General features: G+C 37.8%; 1 protein-coding gene across 1 annotated transcript in view; it reads left to right on the forward strand.

Annotated features, from left to right (window-relative positions):
- The window catches only part of FeCH (ferrochelatase, mitochondrial), a 74,334-nt gene that overhangs the window by 26,338 nt on the left and 30,296 nt on the right, over positions 1-17,700 (forward strand). The window contains exon 5 of the mRNA XM_067156427.2: positions 14,172-14,273. Within this exon, the coding sequence (XP_067012528.2) occupies positions 14,172-14,273 (102 nt within the window). The remainder of the gene's footprint in view (positions 1-14,171; positions 14,274-17,700) is intronic.

Raw genomic sequence — 17,700 nt, forward strand, 5'->3', positions numbered from 1 at the left:
TATTTATACGCGATGATTTGAAATACAAGGTAATATTTAAATCGCCAAGTGAATACTCTCACAGAGCGGAGTTCTTGTTTGTAGAAATTGAAATTCGTGGTACGAAGTGTTTACTCGGTGTAGTGTACCGCCCACCGAAGACTGGAAACATCACCGATTTAGAAGAAGCGCTACAGGATTTAATATTCAGGTATGAACATATGATTTTAATGGGAGACTTCAACACTGACCTGAAAAATGAAACCACTGAGACTAGGCGACTGACATGCATGTTTGAATCAATTAATATGACAATTCTGCCCTTGCAACCCACACACCATGTTGCAACCTCGCACACACTCCTCGACCTAATCATTGCAAACAATAATGACCGTATATTGACACATGGACAGATGCCTGTGCCAGGCCTTTCCCGCCATGACATGATTTACGCTGCATACTCTTTAAAATGTCCAAAATACAGGCCTAAGATAATCAAATACAGGGATTTCAAAAATTTGAACGACGAAGCTCTCATTGAGGACGCTCTGAGCACACCTTGGCACACAATTCAGTATATAAAGGACATTGACGACAAAGTATCTCATTTTAACGAACTTCTCTTAACTTTATACGACAGACATGCCCCATTACGTACTGCTCGAGTAAAGCGACCCTCTAACCCGTGGCTCAATCAAGAAATTCATGATAAAATGAAAGATAGGGACTCAGCCTATAGCTACTACGTAAAACATCCAGCGCAGGAAAATTTTGAGAATTATAAAAAACTTCGAAATAAAACCACGCAGATGATAAGAAACGCTAAAATACGCTACTCGTACGAAATTTTAAATACACATGACTCTGCTGTTGCATGGAAGACTCTCCGAGATATGGGTCTAAGTAAAACGAAGACAAAGGACAGTAACTGTAATGTACCTTTGGATGATCTGAATGAGTATTTTAGCTCAAGAAACGTCCAGACGAACGGAAATACCAAGAGAGCCACTATTGACAGAATATTTTCAAAGGGAAAGCATGGTGGTGAAACATTCTACTTCTCTCACGTGACTCCAGGTGATGTAAAGAGCGCCCTTAATGACATAAAATCAAAGTCTACTGGACACGATGGAATAAACCTGTCCCTTTTAAGAAGAATTCTAGACATCATTCTTCCTACAATAACGCATATTATTAACACCTCTCTTATGACGGGAATCTTTCCTGGGAACTGGAAAAATGCCATCATCCGACCCTTGCAGAAAAACAGTACCCCCACAACCCTTGACGATTACCGCCCTATTAGTATTCTCCCTGTACTAGGAAAAGTACTGGAGAAACTAGTACACAAACAAATGACAGCCTATCTCTTACATCATAACTTACTCGACAGATATCAATCAGGGTTTAGATCGAACTACAGTACCAGCACAGCATTAGTAAAAGTAACTAACGACATTCAGCTAGCAATGGATAACGGACAAATGACAATTCTTACTCTTCTCGACCTCACAAAGGCATTTGATTGCGTAGATAAAGACATTTTACTAGCTAAATTAGAAATGATGAAATTTTCTAATAATGTATTATGCTGGGTACGTTCCTATCTCAGTGGACGTAAACAATGTGTGTCAGTGGGAGACAATGTGTCTAGGTGGCGAAATACTGAGATGGGGGTAGCACAGGGTGGGGTGTTATCACCACTTCTGTTCTCCCTATACATGAATGACCTATCAGAACAACTGACGAACTGTAAATATCACTTATACGCTGACGATATCCAATTGTTTATTCATACCAAGCCGAATGACATACAAGAAGCAACCATGAAATTAAACGAAGACTTATTTAACATTAACGAATGGACTAGTAGCCACTGCCTGAAAGTAAACCCATTAAAATCGCAAGCCATCATAATAGGATCTAGAAAAGCGCATGCCAAGTTAGAAAGCATCAACGTACCGGTTGTCAAGATCAATGAAACACCTATAGCACTGAAAGACTCCGTTAAGAACCTTGGAATAATTTTTGATAAGTATTTAAGTTGGTCAGAGCACGTAACAAAAATTTGTCAACGTGTATTCGGTTCATTACACTCACTATACAAACTGAGAGATTTTCTACCCGTCAAAACCAGGAAACTGCTCATTCAAGAACTAATACTACCAATATTTGATTATGGTGATGTAGTCTATAATAACATAAGTTGTTCACTTGGTTCTAAACTTCAACGGGCGCATAATGCCTGCATTCGATTCATTCTAAATGTTCCGCTCTATTCCCACATCAGCCCATTCCTCCATCAGCTGTCCTGGTTAAGATTATGTGATAGACGTAAATACCATGCTGTTTCTCTTCTTCACAAAATACTGCGAACAGGTAAACCGCATTATCTGAGAATAGATTTCAACTACCTCTCTCCCTCAAGCAGAACACCCTCAAGGTCATCAGTACAAACCTTGCTGTCCATCCCCACTCATCACAGTAGTACGTTTAACAAGTCATTTGTACCGGGGACCATACGTTCCTGGAATTCTCTCCCGGCTGAAATTAGAGACATAAGCAACCTAAAGCTATTCAGAAGAATGTGCTGGAAATTTTACCTACACTCAGATTGATTTACTCTTAGAAGTACCCTTAAATTTTAGATTATTAAGTTAAATGAATAAAATGTCAATGTAAGGTTAGAAACATTATAGTTTATATTTTTCGAGATATAGCTCTAATAATAGTAATTATTATAAATTAATTTTAAAATGTTAAAATGATTTTTATGATGCTTTACATTTCATACAAATTACATTTCACATTAACTTTAAATTATAATTAACTTATTTTTAAGTAGTTATAATGTTCAGTATATTATGTTTATACAGGTGCATAATTATATGGTTTGGCATAATAGCAGGCTTCATAGCCTGAGCCCCGCCATGTACAGAAAGACATTAATAAATAAATAAATAAATAAGTCCAGACAAACTGTTCTTGTGACGTCGGGAGTTAAAGATATATGGGAATTAAAAACTTAACATATAATTTAAATCTAAATGTGATTTATTTGTGAAAAGAAAATATGTAGTTCTTCACTCACTCCATGTGAATTTCAGTAAGTAGAATAAACATTTGAAATTACAATTATTTTTTTATGTAGAAATCATCGACTTGCTTCAGTTGTCTACTGAAAATTATTACAAAACATTGAGTGCACAGTATAACATTTTCATTTGAAGTTTGTAACTGACAAAATGCATCTTAAAAACTACATCATTCTAATGTTTCCATTCATAGTTCTTGCATTGATCACATTTCTTTACACATTCACACGTAGAACAATTCATCATTGCTTCACCATCTACATCTTTTTGAGCAAGCTGTGATTACACGTTGTCGAGTGTTTTAAATGTGAGGAAGATGCTTGAAGAAAGTGTGGCGGATGGGAGGAATACCATATTTTCTCGCGTATTAGACCCCTTCCCCCCCCCACTTTTACAGCCAAAAAAAGTAAAGGGAGGTCCAATATGTGATAAGCTCAAATTTTGTGCAGTGAACACATGACTTCTAGGCTATAAAGAACTATAAATAGTACATGAACAAATTCTACACTGTTCTTTAACAAACCTATGAATGTATTTGAGTTATACTGGCTATTTTCTTTGGAAGGCAATATCTCTAAATGTAAAAAGTCAATAAATGGTGAACACGACTTTTAGGCATACATATAAAGTAAATATAATCTGTTTTAGGTATTCATATCACGTCATTCGTTTCATCTCATTAATTCCTCTGATGAGGTCTACGTCAGGAAGGGCATGCGGTCGTAACTTGTTCGTCTCACTTCATACTCGACCCCATAGAAAAAAGGGATAAGGGTATCATATTATCATATTATGCAATATTGATACAAAATAACTCAATGGCCAGTCATTTGTCTCTGTCAGTTTTTAATTGCCTTGAGCCGCTAACTTCCCTGCTACCAGCGTGTCGTCATTTCAAGTGACTTTATCTTCACTGCCACCTCGTCAGACTTGCACTGCAATCGAGACCGAGAGCTTTCGAGGTCCCGTCTTTTTGAACCTTTTAAAAATAGTTTTGCTCCCGACTGTAGAGTCCAAACTGTGTGAAGCTATTCCCAAATGGTTTCTGGAGATGGTCTCTGATATTCCCAGCTGGTGTATGTATAGCAGAAGCCACTCCTTGTGAATAAAGCCATGTTGTTGAAAGCGTGCCAGACCACCAGCTGATAACTAGCATACGAGTTGTACTTCCGAATGTAATACATAGTGACTGGAAGCATTCTTTTGATAACTGCGGCTGTTGAAAGCCAGACCCTTCTTTTTAAGTATATTTCATGCTTGTTCTCTACTTTTATCACATTAGGATTTACCTAAACAGCTGTAAATGAGATAAGAGAGACCGCATTGTTTAGGTTTGGTATGTTATTGCCCAGATAGTGCCAAAAGTTCCACAACGGAAAGAATAAAAATAAGTAACAGGAAGGTTTGCCGCATTCGTGGATATCTACAGGTGTAGTGGTAATGAGTTTTGTTATCATAATGTTTAATTTCGTACGTTCGTTGTCTCTCACTTTTTATTAACGCGCATCCAAGTATTTTTTGTTTGGCGTCTCCGAAAATCGTTGAAAGTAAGTGAGGACATAAAAAACAATATTATTATTATTTGTTAGGTATGTTGGCGAGTAACACAATTGTGATTGGATTGTTTTGATCACGTTTTAAACCTACTTCCCTCCCAAAAACCCTATATTGGCCCGAGTTACAAGATATTAAACGATCACTTTGTTAATGATCTCGCCTGCGTACATTAATAGGCCTAGCAACAACCGTGAATATTTCTTAACTAAAGTAAACTTGTTTCCTTATCCCGAGGTGGTGCAGCTCTTTTTTAGACAGGCCCCCAGTGGAAGGGAGTTGCATGTACCAGTTTTACCACAAATCATCCTTCCTGCCATTCGTAAATCTCTGGCAGTACGGTACCGAGAATCGAACTCAGGCTCTCGAGATCGGCAGCTAATTGTGCTAACCATTATGCTAGTGGACATTCTTAACTACAAAACACAGACATGTAGCATGACTGATGTATGCTTGCAATGCGCAGGTTGGACACGAAACTATTCACCTATTTGTGCAACGTCATCTGAGCTGCAGTAAGCCTACACTATGGAGGCGGACATTTCTTAACTAGGAAACACAGATGTAGTGCACGACTTCGACGCTTATTTTCATTGCTTGGGTCGTACGGACGAAACTATTCACAAATTTGTGTGATGTCATCAGAGCTGCATAAAGCTTGCATCCGCTTTGAAGTGGAATCGTTGTTCTTCTCTGACGAATTACGTTGGGGGATATTATATGCAAGATTTTTTAAAATTTTCTTCATCTCGAAAAGCCAAGGGGGTCTAATACACGAGTAAATACGGTAATAGGCAGCAAATCCAACATATCCTTCTACTTGGCAGTTCTAGTCTTCCTTTACCTTTCTTTGCCAAATTAAGTTCATGAAATTACATGTCAGGACTGTATTTTAATGAAAATTCACATACCTTTTCGTACATCAACCATCGCACTTGTAGCCAATTAAGATTGTAATCATCAACAGCTTTTCTTCGGTTCACAATGGCTTCTTTCAATTTCTTGGTGGATAAGAACTCAGCATGCCTCATTTGAGGATTTACTCGTTGTATTTCAAAGACTGTTCCTTTTATTGATCATCCACCTCTCTACGATTTCCTCCCTCGGCCCTACAGCAAATAAAATAGAAGTTGCAAACACAAAAAAATAAAATTAGTGAAAATGAAATAGGTTGTGTTTCAATGTAGGTTTCAAAACAGGTTAATACTGTATTTCTTCAAATCCAAGACAATGTGTTTTCTCAGAATCAAGGCTCGTCTTGCATTCGCAATGAAGCTACCACGATAACCACGCTGCTGCTTTTCACACAATCAACGTCCGCCTCTTTATTATACATCGCTTGTACAGTGCCTCTGCATAACGTCGTTCTATTAGCTTTTACAAAAACATTTCTCAAATCTACAGAATGGCATCCAAACATGTGAGCTTCAAATTCTTGGAAAGGCCACGGCTACTTATTGGCAGAGTTATAACACGTCTACTTCACCTTACGTTAAAAAATTTAACAGTTTTACAGACAGCAGGAATATTTTCCTGATGGATCGCCATATTGTAAACATACGTGGAACAGGTATTGCCGGCAAATTTTTAACGGGGTCTCGTCTATATTCTCATGCCACTTTTAAGTTAATGGATGTTAAACCCGTGAAAATAAAGAATAATTGTGCAGCCACAAAAAATATGGCATAACTAAAGCCTTGCATTGGTGTGAAGACAAAAATGGTCTAAAAATGCCTACTGTACAAGAAAGGCATTCATATGATTTTAAAAATCACTTTTTAAGCCTGATTTAATTTTTTTGAAGGAAAAAGTCAGGGTCGTCTTACATTCAGGGTTGTCTTGGATTCAGAGAAATACGGTAATTACTACGAAGTTGGTTATATGTCCGACTCCTTGGCTGAATGGCCAGCGTTGAGGCCTTCGGTTCCCAGCCGAGTCGGGAATTTTAAACGCGTTTTTTAATTCATCTGGCCTGGGGACTGGGTGTTTGTGTTTGTTTGTCCCAACAATTTCCCTCTTCATATTCGGACAACACTACGAACCACCATAGAAATACGTAATAGTGATCATATCCCTCGATATAAGGTTGGCGTCAGGAAGGACATCCGGCCATAAAACAGGGCCAAATCCACATGTGCAACAGAGTTTGCTCCCGCAACCCCACAGGTGTGGGAAAAGCGGAGGAAAACTAAGAATTTGATTATATGTTTTAAAACTTGCCTTCATTTCCATCTGAACACTCTTATCTGTACATAGTAATGATTAGGGCTCGGATGTTTAACCACTTGACGTACTTTGACGGATCTCTCTGTCCTGGCTCCTCTTGACTGTACTCCAGTACAAAGACGGATTTCTTCGTCTGTACATAGAGTTTATTTCCGGACCTGCTCCAAGCTGGTTTCCTTTGTGGAAGGATTTGGTATTAGTAAGGTAATCTCTTGACAGATGGAAGCACTGTTTTATTCCATTGATGTGCTCGATAAACACTTCTGTGCAGTTATTCTGTGGAAAGAATAACCTGTATCTTAGCAACCTCATCGTAAGCGAAATCATGGCTGCCTCCATGTTGAGTGACGAAGCGATTATAAGGGAATTTTTACAAGAGAGCGACTTTGATATAGAAATAAGTGACGAAGAATTTAGTAGAAGTGAAAGTAGTTCATGTTACAGTGACGTGAGCGCTCGCAGGGGTGAACAAATTACTGTTTTGCCGCCAAATGTGTCGCTGAATTTTAGGCCTACATCTGATGCTTCTAATCATATTTTACATGATAGGGAATGGAACTCGGAGCACTTAAGTATCACTCATGCATCGCAACTAGTGACATAAATAGTGTTGTTCAAAGGCGCCTAGGACAATGCTGGAACGAACTGCAAGTTGTAACAGCAGACTATTGGGAACATCTAACCAAAGAGACAAATGCTTATGCAAGTAAATGTCTTGTATCAGCTGCCGAAGATATAAATAGGGTAATGACATATGTAAAAGAACACTGGCTTCCTGTATCTGTAGATGAAATGAAGGCCAGATTACCTTGAAGTGGTAAAGTATGATGGCAAGAAGAAGTTCAGACCCAATCTTGTTGTTGACTACAACTGTGGAATGGGTGGTGCTGATTCCCATGACCAGAGACTCGCATCATTCCCCTTGATGAGGAAGTATGTAAAAGGATACAAAAATATATACTTCTACATCCTGGATATGACACTTCTGAATTCTTACATCATTCATCGCCCCCTCAACCCTGACAAGAAGCAGTAGGCTTTACCAGCTTCCGGATCAATTTGGCCGAACAGCTGTTGGCAAGTGTGACCTCGCCTGACTATCCAAAATGATGATGCCCAAGCCCTGGATGTACCTCACTGAGAATTCGGGGGAAGCACTGGGAACACTTTCCAACCAAAATACCCCCAACAACGAAGAACGTTACCCCATCATGGAGATGCAAAGTCTGTGTGACACGGGGTCTGAGGAAGGAATCTTCATTTGAATGCCACTGGTGCAAGGTGGCGCTGCACGTAGATGGCTGTTTTATGATCTACCAAATGCATAAAGACTTTACAAAGTACATTTGACAGTAGTTTGGATATTTCCTCTCATTAGGTTGTTGGAAAGCATGCTTTTTCAGTGTCGGTGATAAAATCATGTAAAGTAAAGAAAATAAATGGTACACCAAGGCATAAATAAGTTCAATTAAATTATATGTGAATGGGTTAAGACCTAAAAAATAGCCCAAATAAGCAAACAAATATGACCTCAAAAGTGACAAAATATGACCAGAAAATTATTAATCAAAATATGGCCATTTTAAACATACATACATACATACATACATACATACATACATACACACATACATACATACATACATACATACATACATTATCATTATAGACTGTTATGCCTTTCAGTATTCAGTCTGCAAACCTCTGTGAATTTACTAAACGTTGCCACAATCCTCGATTTACAACTAGTGTTGTGGCCTCATTTAGTTCTATACTTCTTATCTTTAAATTGTTAGAAACTGAGTCTAACCATCGTCGCCTTGGTCTACCTCTACTTCTCTTACCCTCCATAGCAGAGTCCATTATTCTCCTAGGTAACCTATCCTCCTCCATTCGCCTCACATGACCCCACCACCGAAGCCGGTTTATGCGAAGAGCTTCATCCATCGAGTTCATTCCTAAATTAGCCTTTATCTCCTCATTCTGAGTACCCTCCTGCCATTGTTCCCACCTGTTTGTACCAGCAATCTTTCTTGCTACTTTCATGTCTGTTACTTCTAACTTATGAATAAGATTTCCTGAGTCCACCCAGCTTTCGCTCCCATAAAGCAAAATTGGTCTGAAAACAGACCAATGTAAAGATAGTTTTGTCTGGGAGCTGACTTCCTTATTACAGAATACTGTTCATCGCAACTGCGAGCTCACTGCATTAGCTTTACGACACCTTGATTCAATCTCACTTACTATATTACCATTCTGGGAAAACACACAACCTAAATACTTGAAATTATCGACCTGTTCTAGCTTTGTATCACCAATCTGACATTCAATTCTGTTGAATTTCTTACCTACTGACATCAATTTAGTCTTCGAGAGGCTAATTTTCATACCATACTCATTGCACCTATTTTCAAGTTCCAAGATATTAGACTGCAGGCTTTCGGCACAGTCTGCCATTAAGACCAAGTCGTCAGCATAGGCCAGACTGCTTATTACATTTCCACCTAACTGAATCCCTCCCTGCCATTTTATACCTTTCAGCAGATGATCCATGTAAACTACGAACTGCAAAGGTGAAAGATTACAGCCTTGTCTAACACCTGTAAGTACCCTGAACCAAGAACTCATTCTACCATCAATTCTCACTGAAGCCCAATTGTCAACATAAATACCTTTGATTGATTTTAATAATCTACCTTTAATTCCATAGTCCGCCAGTATGGCGAACATCTTTTCCCTCGGTACCCTGTCATATGCTTTCTCTAGATCTACGAAACATTTTTGCATTTTTGAATTACCTGGCACATACTGAAAATCTGATCCTGACAGCCTTTCTGTGGTCTGAAACCACACTGGGTTTCATCCAACTTCTTCTCAACGACTGATCGCACCCTCCCTTCGAAGATGCCAGAGAATACTTTGCCTGGTATACTAATCAATGAGATACCTCGATAGTTGTCGCAGTCCTTCCTGTTCCCTTGCTTATAGATAGGTGCAGTTACTGCTTTTGTCCAATCTGAAGGTACCTCATCAACACTCCACACTAATTTTACTACTCTATGAAGCCATTTCATCCCTGCCTTTCCACTGTACTTCAACATTTCAGGTCTAATTTCATCTATTCCTGCTGCTTTATGACAATGGAGTTTATTTACCATCCTTTCCACTTCCTCAAGCATAATTTCACCAACATCATTTTCTTCCTCCCCATGAGCTTGGCTGTTCGCAACACCACTAGGATGATTTCCTTTTACATTGAGAAGATGTTCAAAATATTCCCTCCAGCTCTCCAGTTATTCCCTGGGATCTATTATTTCACCTGAATTACTCAAAACACTATTCATTTCCTTTTTCCCTCCTTTCCTAAGATTCTTTATTATTGTCCAGAAAGGTTTCCCTGCTGCTTGACCTAGCCTTTCCAGGGCCATTTAAAAATAAAAAATAAATCAGAACGGCAATTCCTCTGATACATATTTGTTAACAAATTTCTTTATCTTAATATGTAGGCTTAAATTCTTTATTCTTACTTTAATATTAGTTTTCTGAATATACATGTAAGTCCTTGAAAAAATTATGGATTCCAGAAATATTGTATATAAATCTAAACAAATTTGTGTGTATGCAGATGATGTAGTGTTAATGGCCAGGAATGATAGATATTTGAAGGAATGTTTCTTGAAATGGAGGAAGCAGGAAAACGGATGGGATTGGAGGTGAATGACAGTAAATCCAAGTATATGCATGAGACTGTTATAGAGGGCACAAGAAGTCAACATAATCTGACAATATATGGGCATAGTTTGGAGAATGTATGAAGTTTTGAGTATTTGGGAACCATGTTGACAAACAATAATAGAATAAATGAGGAGATACATTGTAGAATAATAGCTGGGAACAGGGCCTATTATGCAAATCATACATTATTTAAATCTCGTCTATTGTCTAAGCCTACAAAATTCAAAATATATAAGACCCTTATTAGACCTGTAGTGACATACGGCTCAGAAGCCTGGAACCATTTAGTTGATGATGCAAATAAATTAAGAATATTTGAAAGAAAGATTATTAGACGAATATATGACCCAGTTCAAGACCAGAATGGTTGAAGGATAAGGACGAATGCTGAAATACAGAACATATTTGACCAGGAGGATATAGTTAGATTTATTAAGGCACAGAGACTGCGATGGCTTGGCCATGTCGAAAGAATGGAGGAAGATCGAATGCCAAGAAAAGTAGTTAAATCTCGAACAGATAAAAGATGGCGACAAGGAAGGCCCCGTAATAGATGGAGCGGCCGACCTGAGGGCAATGGAGACCAGCTGCTCAGGATCGAAGTAGATGGTGGACTATCGCTCACAAGGGGCTGTAGCACTGGATAAGTAAGTAATATACATGTGCAGCAATTATTCACAGTCTATTCACTTATCAAACTTTTGTGATGAGAAAAGACATAGTGGTGATATTTATTGACATTGAAAAAGCTTATGACATTGTGCCCTGACAGTTGGTATGGGACACATTAAGGGAAAAAGCAAGTTAACAGAGTGCAAGTGCAAATGATAAAAGCTATGTACAAAAATTGTGTTGGTAGTCTGAAGACTAGTATAGAAAAAACAAAATGGTTTAAAGTTGAAACTGGTCTCTGACAGGGAAGTGTACTTTCTCCCCATACATTCATCATAGTCATGGATGAAATTCATAAGAACATTAAACAGAGATTGGGAAGACAGGCAACAAAAGCCATGTTGTTTGCAGATGATATAGTGATATGGGGTGAGGATGAAACAGAAGTGCAAAAACAAGTAGATGTATGGAAACAAGAGATAGAAAAATTTGGGATGAAAGTAAACATAGAGAAAAGTAAAACAACAGTGACCGAGCTCGATAGCTGCAGTCGCTTAAGTGCGGCCAGTTCAAGTACTTGGGAAGATTACCGAGGAAATTGGGAAAAGAATACAACAAGCAAACAGCTTCTACCAGAGTGTAAGGGGTATTTTGTGGAACCAAGATGTCCTGAAGAAATGTAACAAAGTATTATATTCAACCTATTATGAACCCAGACTAACCTATGCAGCTCAATCGTGGAGTACAACAAAACGAGAGGAGAGTAGAATACAGGCAGCGGAGATGAAATTCCTAGGAGGTATCGAGGGCAAGATCAGAAAGGATAGAATTAGAAATGAAGAGATAAGGAAAAGGACAGGAATCTTGAAACAAAGCTTCATAACGTAACACTAGTAGAAGACTTTTCCTTAGGCATACTGGAATGTGTGCTGGGATACAATTCACTATAAACTGACGCTTGTGTAAGTGAAAGGAGGTTGAGGTTCTAATATCTGAACAAAGACAAATGAGCAATTACCAGAAGTAATTAGCTCACTGCTGGGACGGGATTTTCCGGATTGTTTCTGTCTCTACCTTGGAGACTGGGTTGCCGAGTACAGCGGGTTGGTTAGGTTGAGGTCTATGACCTTCATTGTGTACAAAGGGCATTCCACTTGTATCAGCAGTGTGATACTGAGAAGCATTTTTGTGCACTCTAATTCGCATTCGGTAAGTTGAAGGTGATTTTGCACACCTACAGCTGTCGTCAAACCGCCGAAAATTGACCGAAATATGACGTTTTTACTAAAATAGCTCAAAATATGACCTTGTGGCAAAAAAAATAGCCAAGATATGCATATTTATGACAAATGAAAATCACTTAATTGTGATGAAAATCACCAATTTGCACCAAAATCCAACCAGACAAGAAAATAGAGACAAAGAAAATATATTTAAAGTCAAAAACTTCATTATTGGTTCCATATTGAATCGAGATTCACAAATAAACAAGGGATTATAAGGTTCACCTATTCAATACTGAAGAAAATTATGCGATAGATTCTACAAGTCTGTTAAATCTTCACATTTCATTTATTTAGTCATATGGGCCCGGTTTTGACAAAAATTGTATGTCATCATCAGCCAAGGAAAGACATTGGAAGTACATTAAAATTTACATCTCTAGTAAAATTATATCAATAGTTTACAAAATTATTCATATTAGGGCTAAAATGTTTGTACAAACGTGAACTGGTAATCGTATTACATTGGCGTATGTTTTATATGATGAGGTGCACACAATAATAATTATAATTGAGAGATATGCTAACAATCTTTGTACAATATGCTTTGTAGTAAAATGTATACAATTGTAAATTTTTCAGTACTAAATAAGTGTAATATTTTTGTTTACATACAGTTCAATACATTATTAAAAATAGATGGGTATTGTTATCAAGGTTCATGAGCCTAAAAAACAGGTACTCAGTTATAAGTCGTTCCACAAAAGTATATACAATGATGGTGTTAGAGCATTCTAATTGGAATACAGCCTTTGTACTTAACAGAAATAATGATTAAAATATAGCAATTGCCAGTTTAAACAAAGTAGGCAGGTTGAGTTTATAGATTGCTGGTGTCTTGGCATTAAAAGCAAAGTACTAAAATAGAGTTTTTATATCATCTTGCTTCACTTTTATGTCCATGATTTTCATAATAAATTATGATATGAGGTTGATTAATATAAAATGACCAAGGCTCTTGTTAAAACAATGTGTCGAAAAAGGATCTTATATGAAAAATCCGTGGTTACGTAGGTGGGTCTAGAACGGTCTCAAACCAAGACGGAACCTCAGCTGCCAAGCTAATACAAGTTAACTTAACTTGTATGAATAATATGAATAATTTTGTAAACTATTGGTATAATTTTACTAGAGAGGTAAATCTCAAGGTATTTTTAATGTCTTTGTTTCCTTTCTTGGCTGACGATGACATACAATTTTTGTCGAAACCGGTCCCATATGACTAAATAAATTAAATGTGAAGATTTAACAGACTTGTAGAATCTATCACATAATTTTCTTCAGTATTGAATAGGTGGACCTTATAATTCCCTTGTTTATTTGTGAAGAAAATATATAACTTTTCCTAAACATCCAAGTACTAGTAATGATTTTCTAGTGTTTGAGCAACAAAACATCAAAACACAACATGGTGTGTGGACTTGCTTAACTTGTATTCTGAAATAATAAGCACCTGCTTCATTGATCACATTAAGTGCTGCTACCTGGAGGCAAACAGCTCAACTATGGACTTCATTCACTACTGCTCTAAAAAAGCCCCATACTGTGGAGTATAATATGCCTCTGTTCTGAAAAGCAGTAATATTTGGACTTGCACCACTTGTATTCTGAGCGCCTCAATTAGACATTTGTGCATACAATGAAGTTAGTAAAGTGAACTTGTTTGATGTTGATATTTCTATTCCAGAGATGGCCCAGAACGAGTGGTGATATTCTCCCAGTATCCACAGTACAGCTGTGCAACCAGTGGTTCTAGTTTCAATGCCATCTTCTCTCATTACAAGGGCAGGTAAGAATTTGTAGTTTCGTCGCAAGAAATTCTGTAAAGCACAGTTATTATAAGAAACACACAAGATTGTTTCTGATGTCTCAAGGGAAAAGACCTGAGAGCCCCATTACGTAACCTGTAGCATTTTAGTTGTCATCCTGTCCCTCTTTTTTTGTTCAGTCAGTTATATCTCACTTCTTCAGGACCAGCAAAGAACTCATTTGAAAGGAGCAATTACTGTGTAACTGTTGTAATTACAGTAGAATACATTATACCAAGAATTGTTAACGGCGAAAAATGTACACGCTGTAGCGGATTGCCGGTATACAGTGGAACCTCGATTCTCTGGTTTTGGGGGGACCCCGGGAAAAAAACACAAGATACGGGAAAACGGAAAATCCGGGAATGAGTTAAAACCATCAACAATTTGGCTAAACATCAAAATAATTAAATGCGTATAATTATAATCTTACAAACACCCCTGAAACAAACAAACTACAGACCTAATGGGCCTTGGCCTACAAAGCGGCCGCTGCTCAACCTAAAGTTCTGCAGATTACGAGATGACGCATGGTCAATGTGACGTATTCTCTTGACCATTATTCTTGGCTCTCTAGACGGGGATCGCCATCTCACCGTCAGATAGCTTCTCAATTAACGGTAATCATGTAAGCTGGTGGACCTTCTCATATCCAGGTAAAAATGCCTGACGTGGCCGGGAATCGAACCCGAGGCCTACAGGTGAGAAGCAGGCAAGCTAGACTGCGCGGCCAGCTTCAAACATTAATTGCATGAGTTACAAATCTCGATACTGTACATTCACTTTTACCGGGCAAACATGTCAGCAACTTTATGATCAGCCAGCTCATCAAAATATCTAATAAATAATGCCAAGCTGAACAACAATCGATCACAAGTAGTTTCGATCTTTAATCTAATCGAATAATCAAATAAAAGACATCAGATACGAAAGCGCCCAACATGATGGTGAAATCCCTTTTTTTTAATCTTCTACTGTAATCCGGTCACCGGTCTACTGTTTGTAGTAAGTTTCTGGAAATCTTGTACCACGTAAATTAGGCCTACAGCGACTTTTAAAGGTTATGTTGAACTCAAGAATATGGTTTTGAATGTAAGTATCGATTCTCAAAAGTTTTCCAATGCATTAAATATTCAATTGTGCCTGTCACTATGTAATTATAAGCAGACTGGAAAGAGAAAATAAATCCATCAAAACTCCAGAAATTTCTGTTTATTCGTGACCTAAAGCTGAGCTGGAAAGCGTGCTCGCTGCACAAGCCAGTGCAAGTGGGAAATGATACTAACTTCTTAAATGTTACGCAATCGTATCCGATCATAATACTAGATTCGTGTTAAGAAGGGGCACTTTCGATTCCTATCTGAAAGCCCAGTGACTATATTTTATGGTGCCCTGTGGGAAGTGCTGAAAATCTGTTCGGCAATATACTAGAAAAAAAGTCAAAAATATACATCTACCCTAACCCGGGACATTCCCTGCAGCAGTGAATTTTGATAACTTAAATTTACGTCATATCGGCCCACCGGTGACCCGATGCTGCCTTTAGTTCGGGTCACCGTGACCTGACGAATTTGACTTGGTTAGACCCTACTGTGAAATCCAAAACAATGCTGGTGCAGTTTTTGTGTGCGTTGTTGTTGAGGAGACATTTTGATGTATTTACCTCTGCGACAGTTTATTCCGATTCAACAAATGTGTGACCCAGAAATGACCCCAGAGGTAAATTAATTTCTCTTTCAGTTATATGTTTTTATAGAAATGTGACAGGCCTATGTTAATTACTTTAATATTATGCTTAGCAACAAAATAATGCCACAAAAGACGAGGCTGTACTTTCGTAACCACAAAGACGCACACAGGAAATGCTGTCAATGCGTACACTATTTTATTTACAAATTATATACACACTATACACACACACTAATAAACTCCATCTTGAACAAAACAGTGCTACGATGAAGAAAAGAAGAAGAAGAAGAAGAAGGAGGAGAAGAAGAAGGAGGAGAAGAAGAAGAAGAAGGAGAAGAAGACTCCATTAGCATCTCAATCGATTACCAACTGAACAAAATCACAACATAAATTCACGACTTTCATTAGCAAATCTCGCTAACAACTCCAACTCCCAAGGCTGCCTGGCCAGGCTTTTAGAAGAGTATGCCACGTGTTTTCTCGTAATTTCTAGAGTCTTCAATAACATATTTACAATGAATGGAATTTTCTATACAACTCTAGTGACAAGATGCGTTGTTCTGGACTATTATCATGTGTTGCACAACATGACACTGAATTTATACATCATATTTACAGGTAATAATAAATTATATACTATTAATTATGTGTTCTTACATTAAATAAACTCATATTAATAAACATACAGCAGACATGCCGTGACATAACTTCACATGTTTTGTTACACAAGAGACAAATAATAAATGATACGACCACGATTTATACCAAATAAAGTCCATACATAACTATGTAAATAATAATAATTGAGCTCGATATTTTCATTATTTTACCCATTGGTTAGAGAATTGTTTCCAAGTTATACTGGTCCCTTACACTTGCATCAGTACGTAGTGTCACCATCAGATACTGAAGAGAAATCATCGTCACTGTCAACGCTTTGTTTCAAATAACGAGCAATTAGTCCGGGATCAAATGCCGTCCTAAACCTGTTCCTTTTCCATGCCACCAGTGTGTCAGAATGTGAAGGCTCCGTACCTAAAAAAAGGACGTGAACTTGCTTGTAAATATTATCTATGGAAGATAATAAACATATCAATAACTACTTCAATAAATAAAAACCTGAAAACTTATATTCACTAAGAAGGGTGGTACTCCTCATATTAAACAACAATCTGCAATCTGAAGGCAGCAACATTGTAGGCTTTATTGACGGCAACTGCACAAGCATTTCCTGCTTAAAAATACAGGTTAGACAACAATCCCAATACAGAGTGACCCAAAGCGATATCATGGAAGATGCAAAAAAATTCCCTCAGGTCACCGGTGGGCCGATCGAAACTAGTGGTATGCCTCAATCCTTTACTTCAGCAGGAACACCATGTTGCCATTAGTTATCGGACATTTGTAACTACGACGTAGTTACTTACTCCGGAATTTTGGGAAGTTCACACCGACGGATAGGAGTAACATCCTTCGGGATACGTGGTGACCCGAACCGTGAGGAACGTGTTAATAATACAGAATGGAATACATTATTCATATTATATCCCATGAATATATCCAATTTCTTGAAACATGTACGGTTTGTAACAAATTTCATATTTAGTATTGATAAGGTGGACATTTTATTGATATATTATTTGTCAGTATGGACAACCATTATGGTTAAGTTTATGAATTATTCATATTATTTAATAAACTTATTGATCAAATGTTTAG

Source organism: Anabrus simplex, chromosome 12, assembly GCF_040414725.1.
Source record: "Anabrus simplex isolate iqAnaSimp1 chromosome 12, ASM4041472v1, whole genome shotgun sequence".
Classification (NCBI taxonomy): Eukaryota; Metazoa; Arthropoda; class Insecta; order Orthoptera; family Tettigoniidae; genus Anabrus; species Anabrus simplex.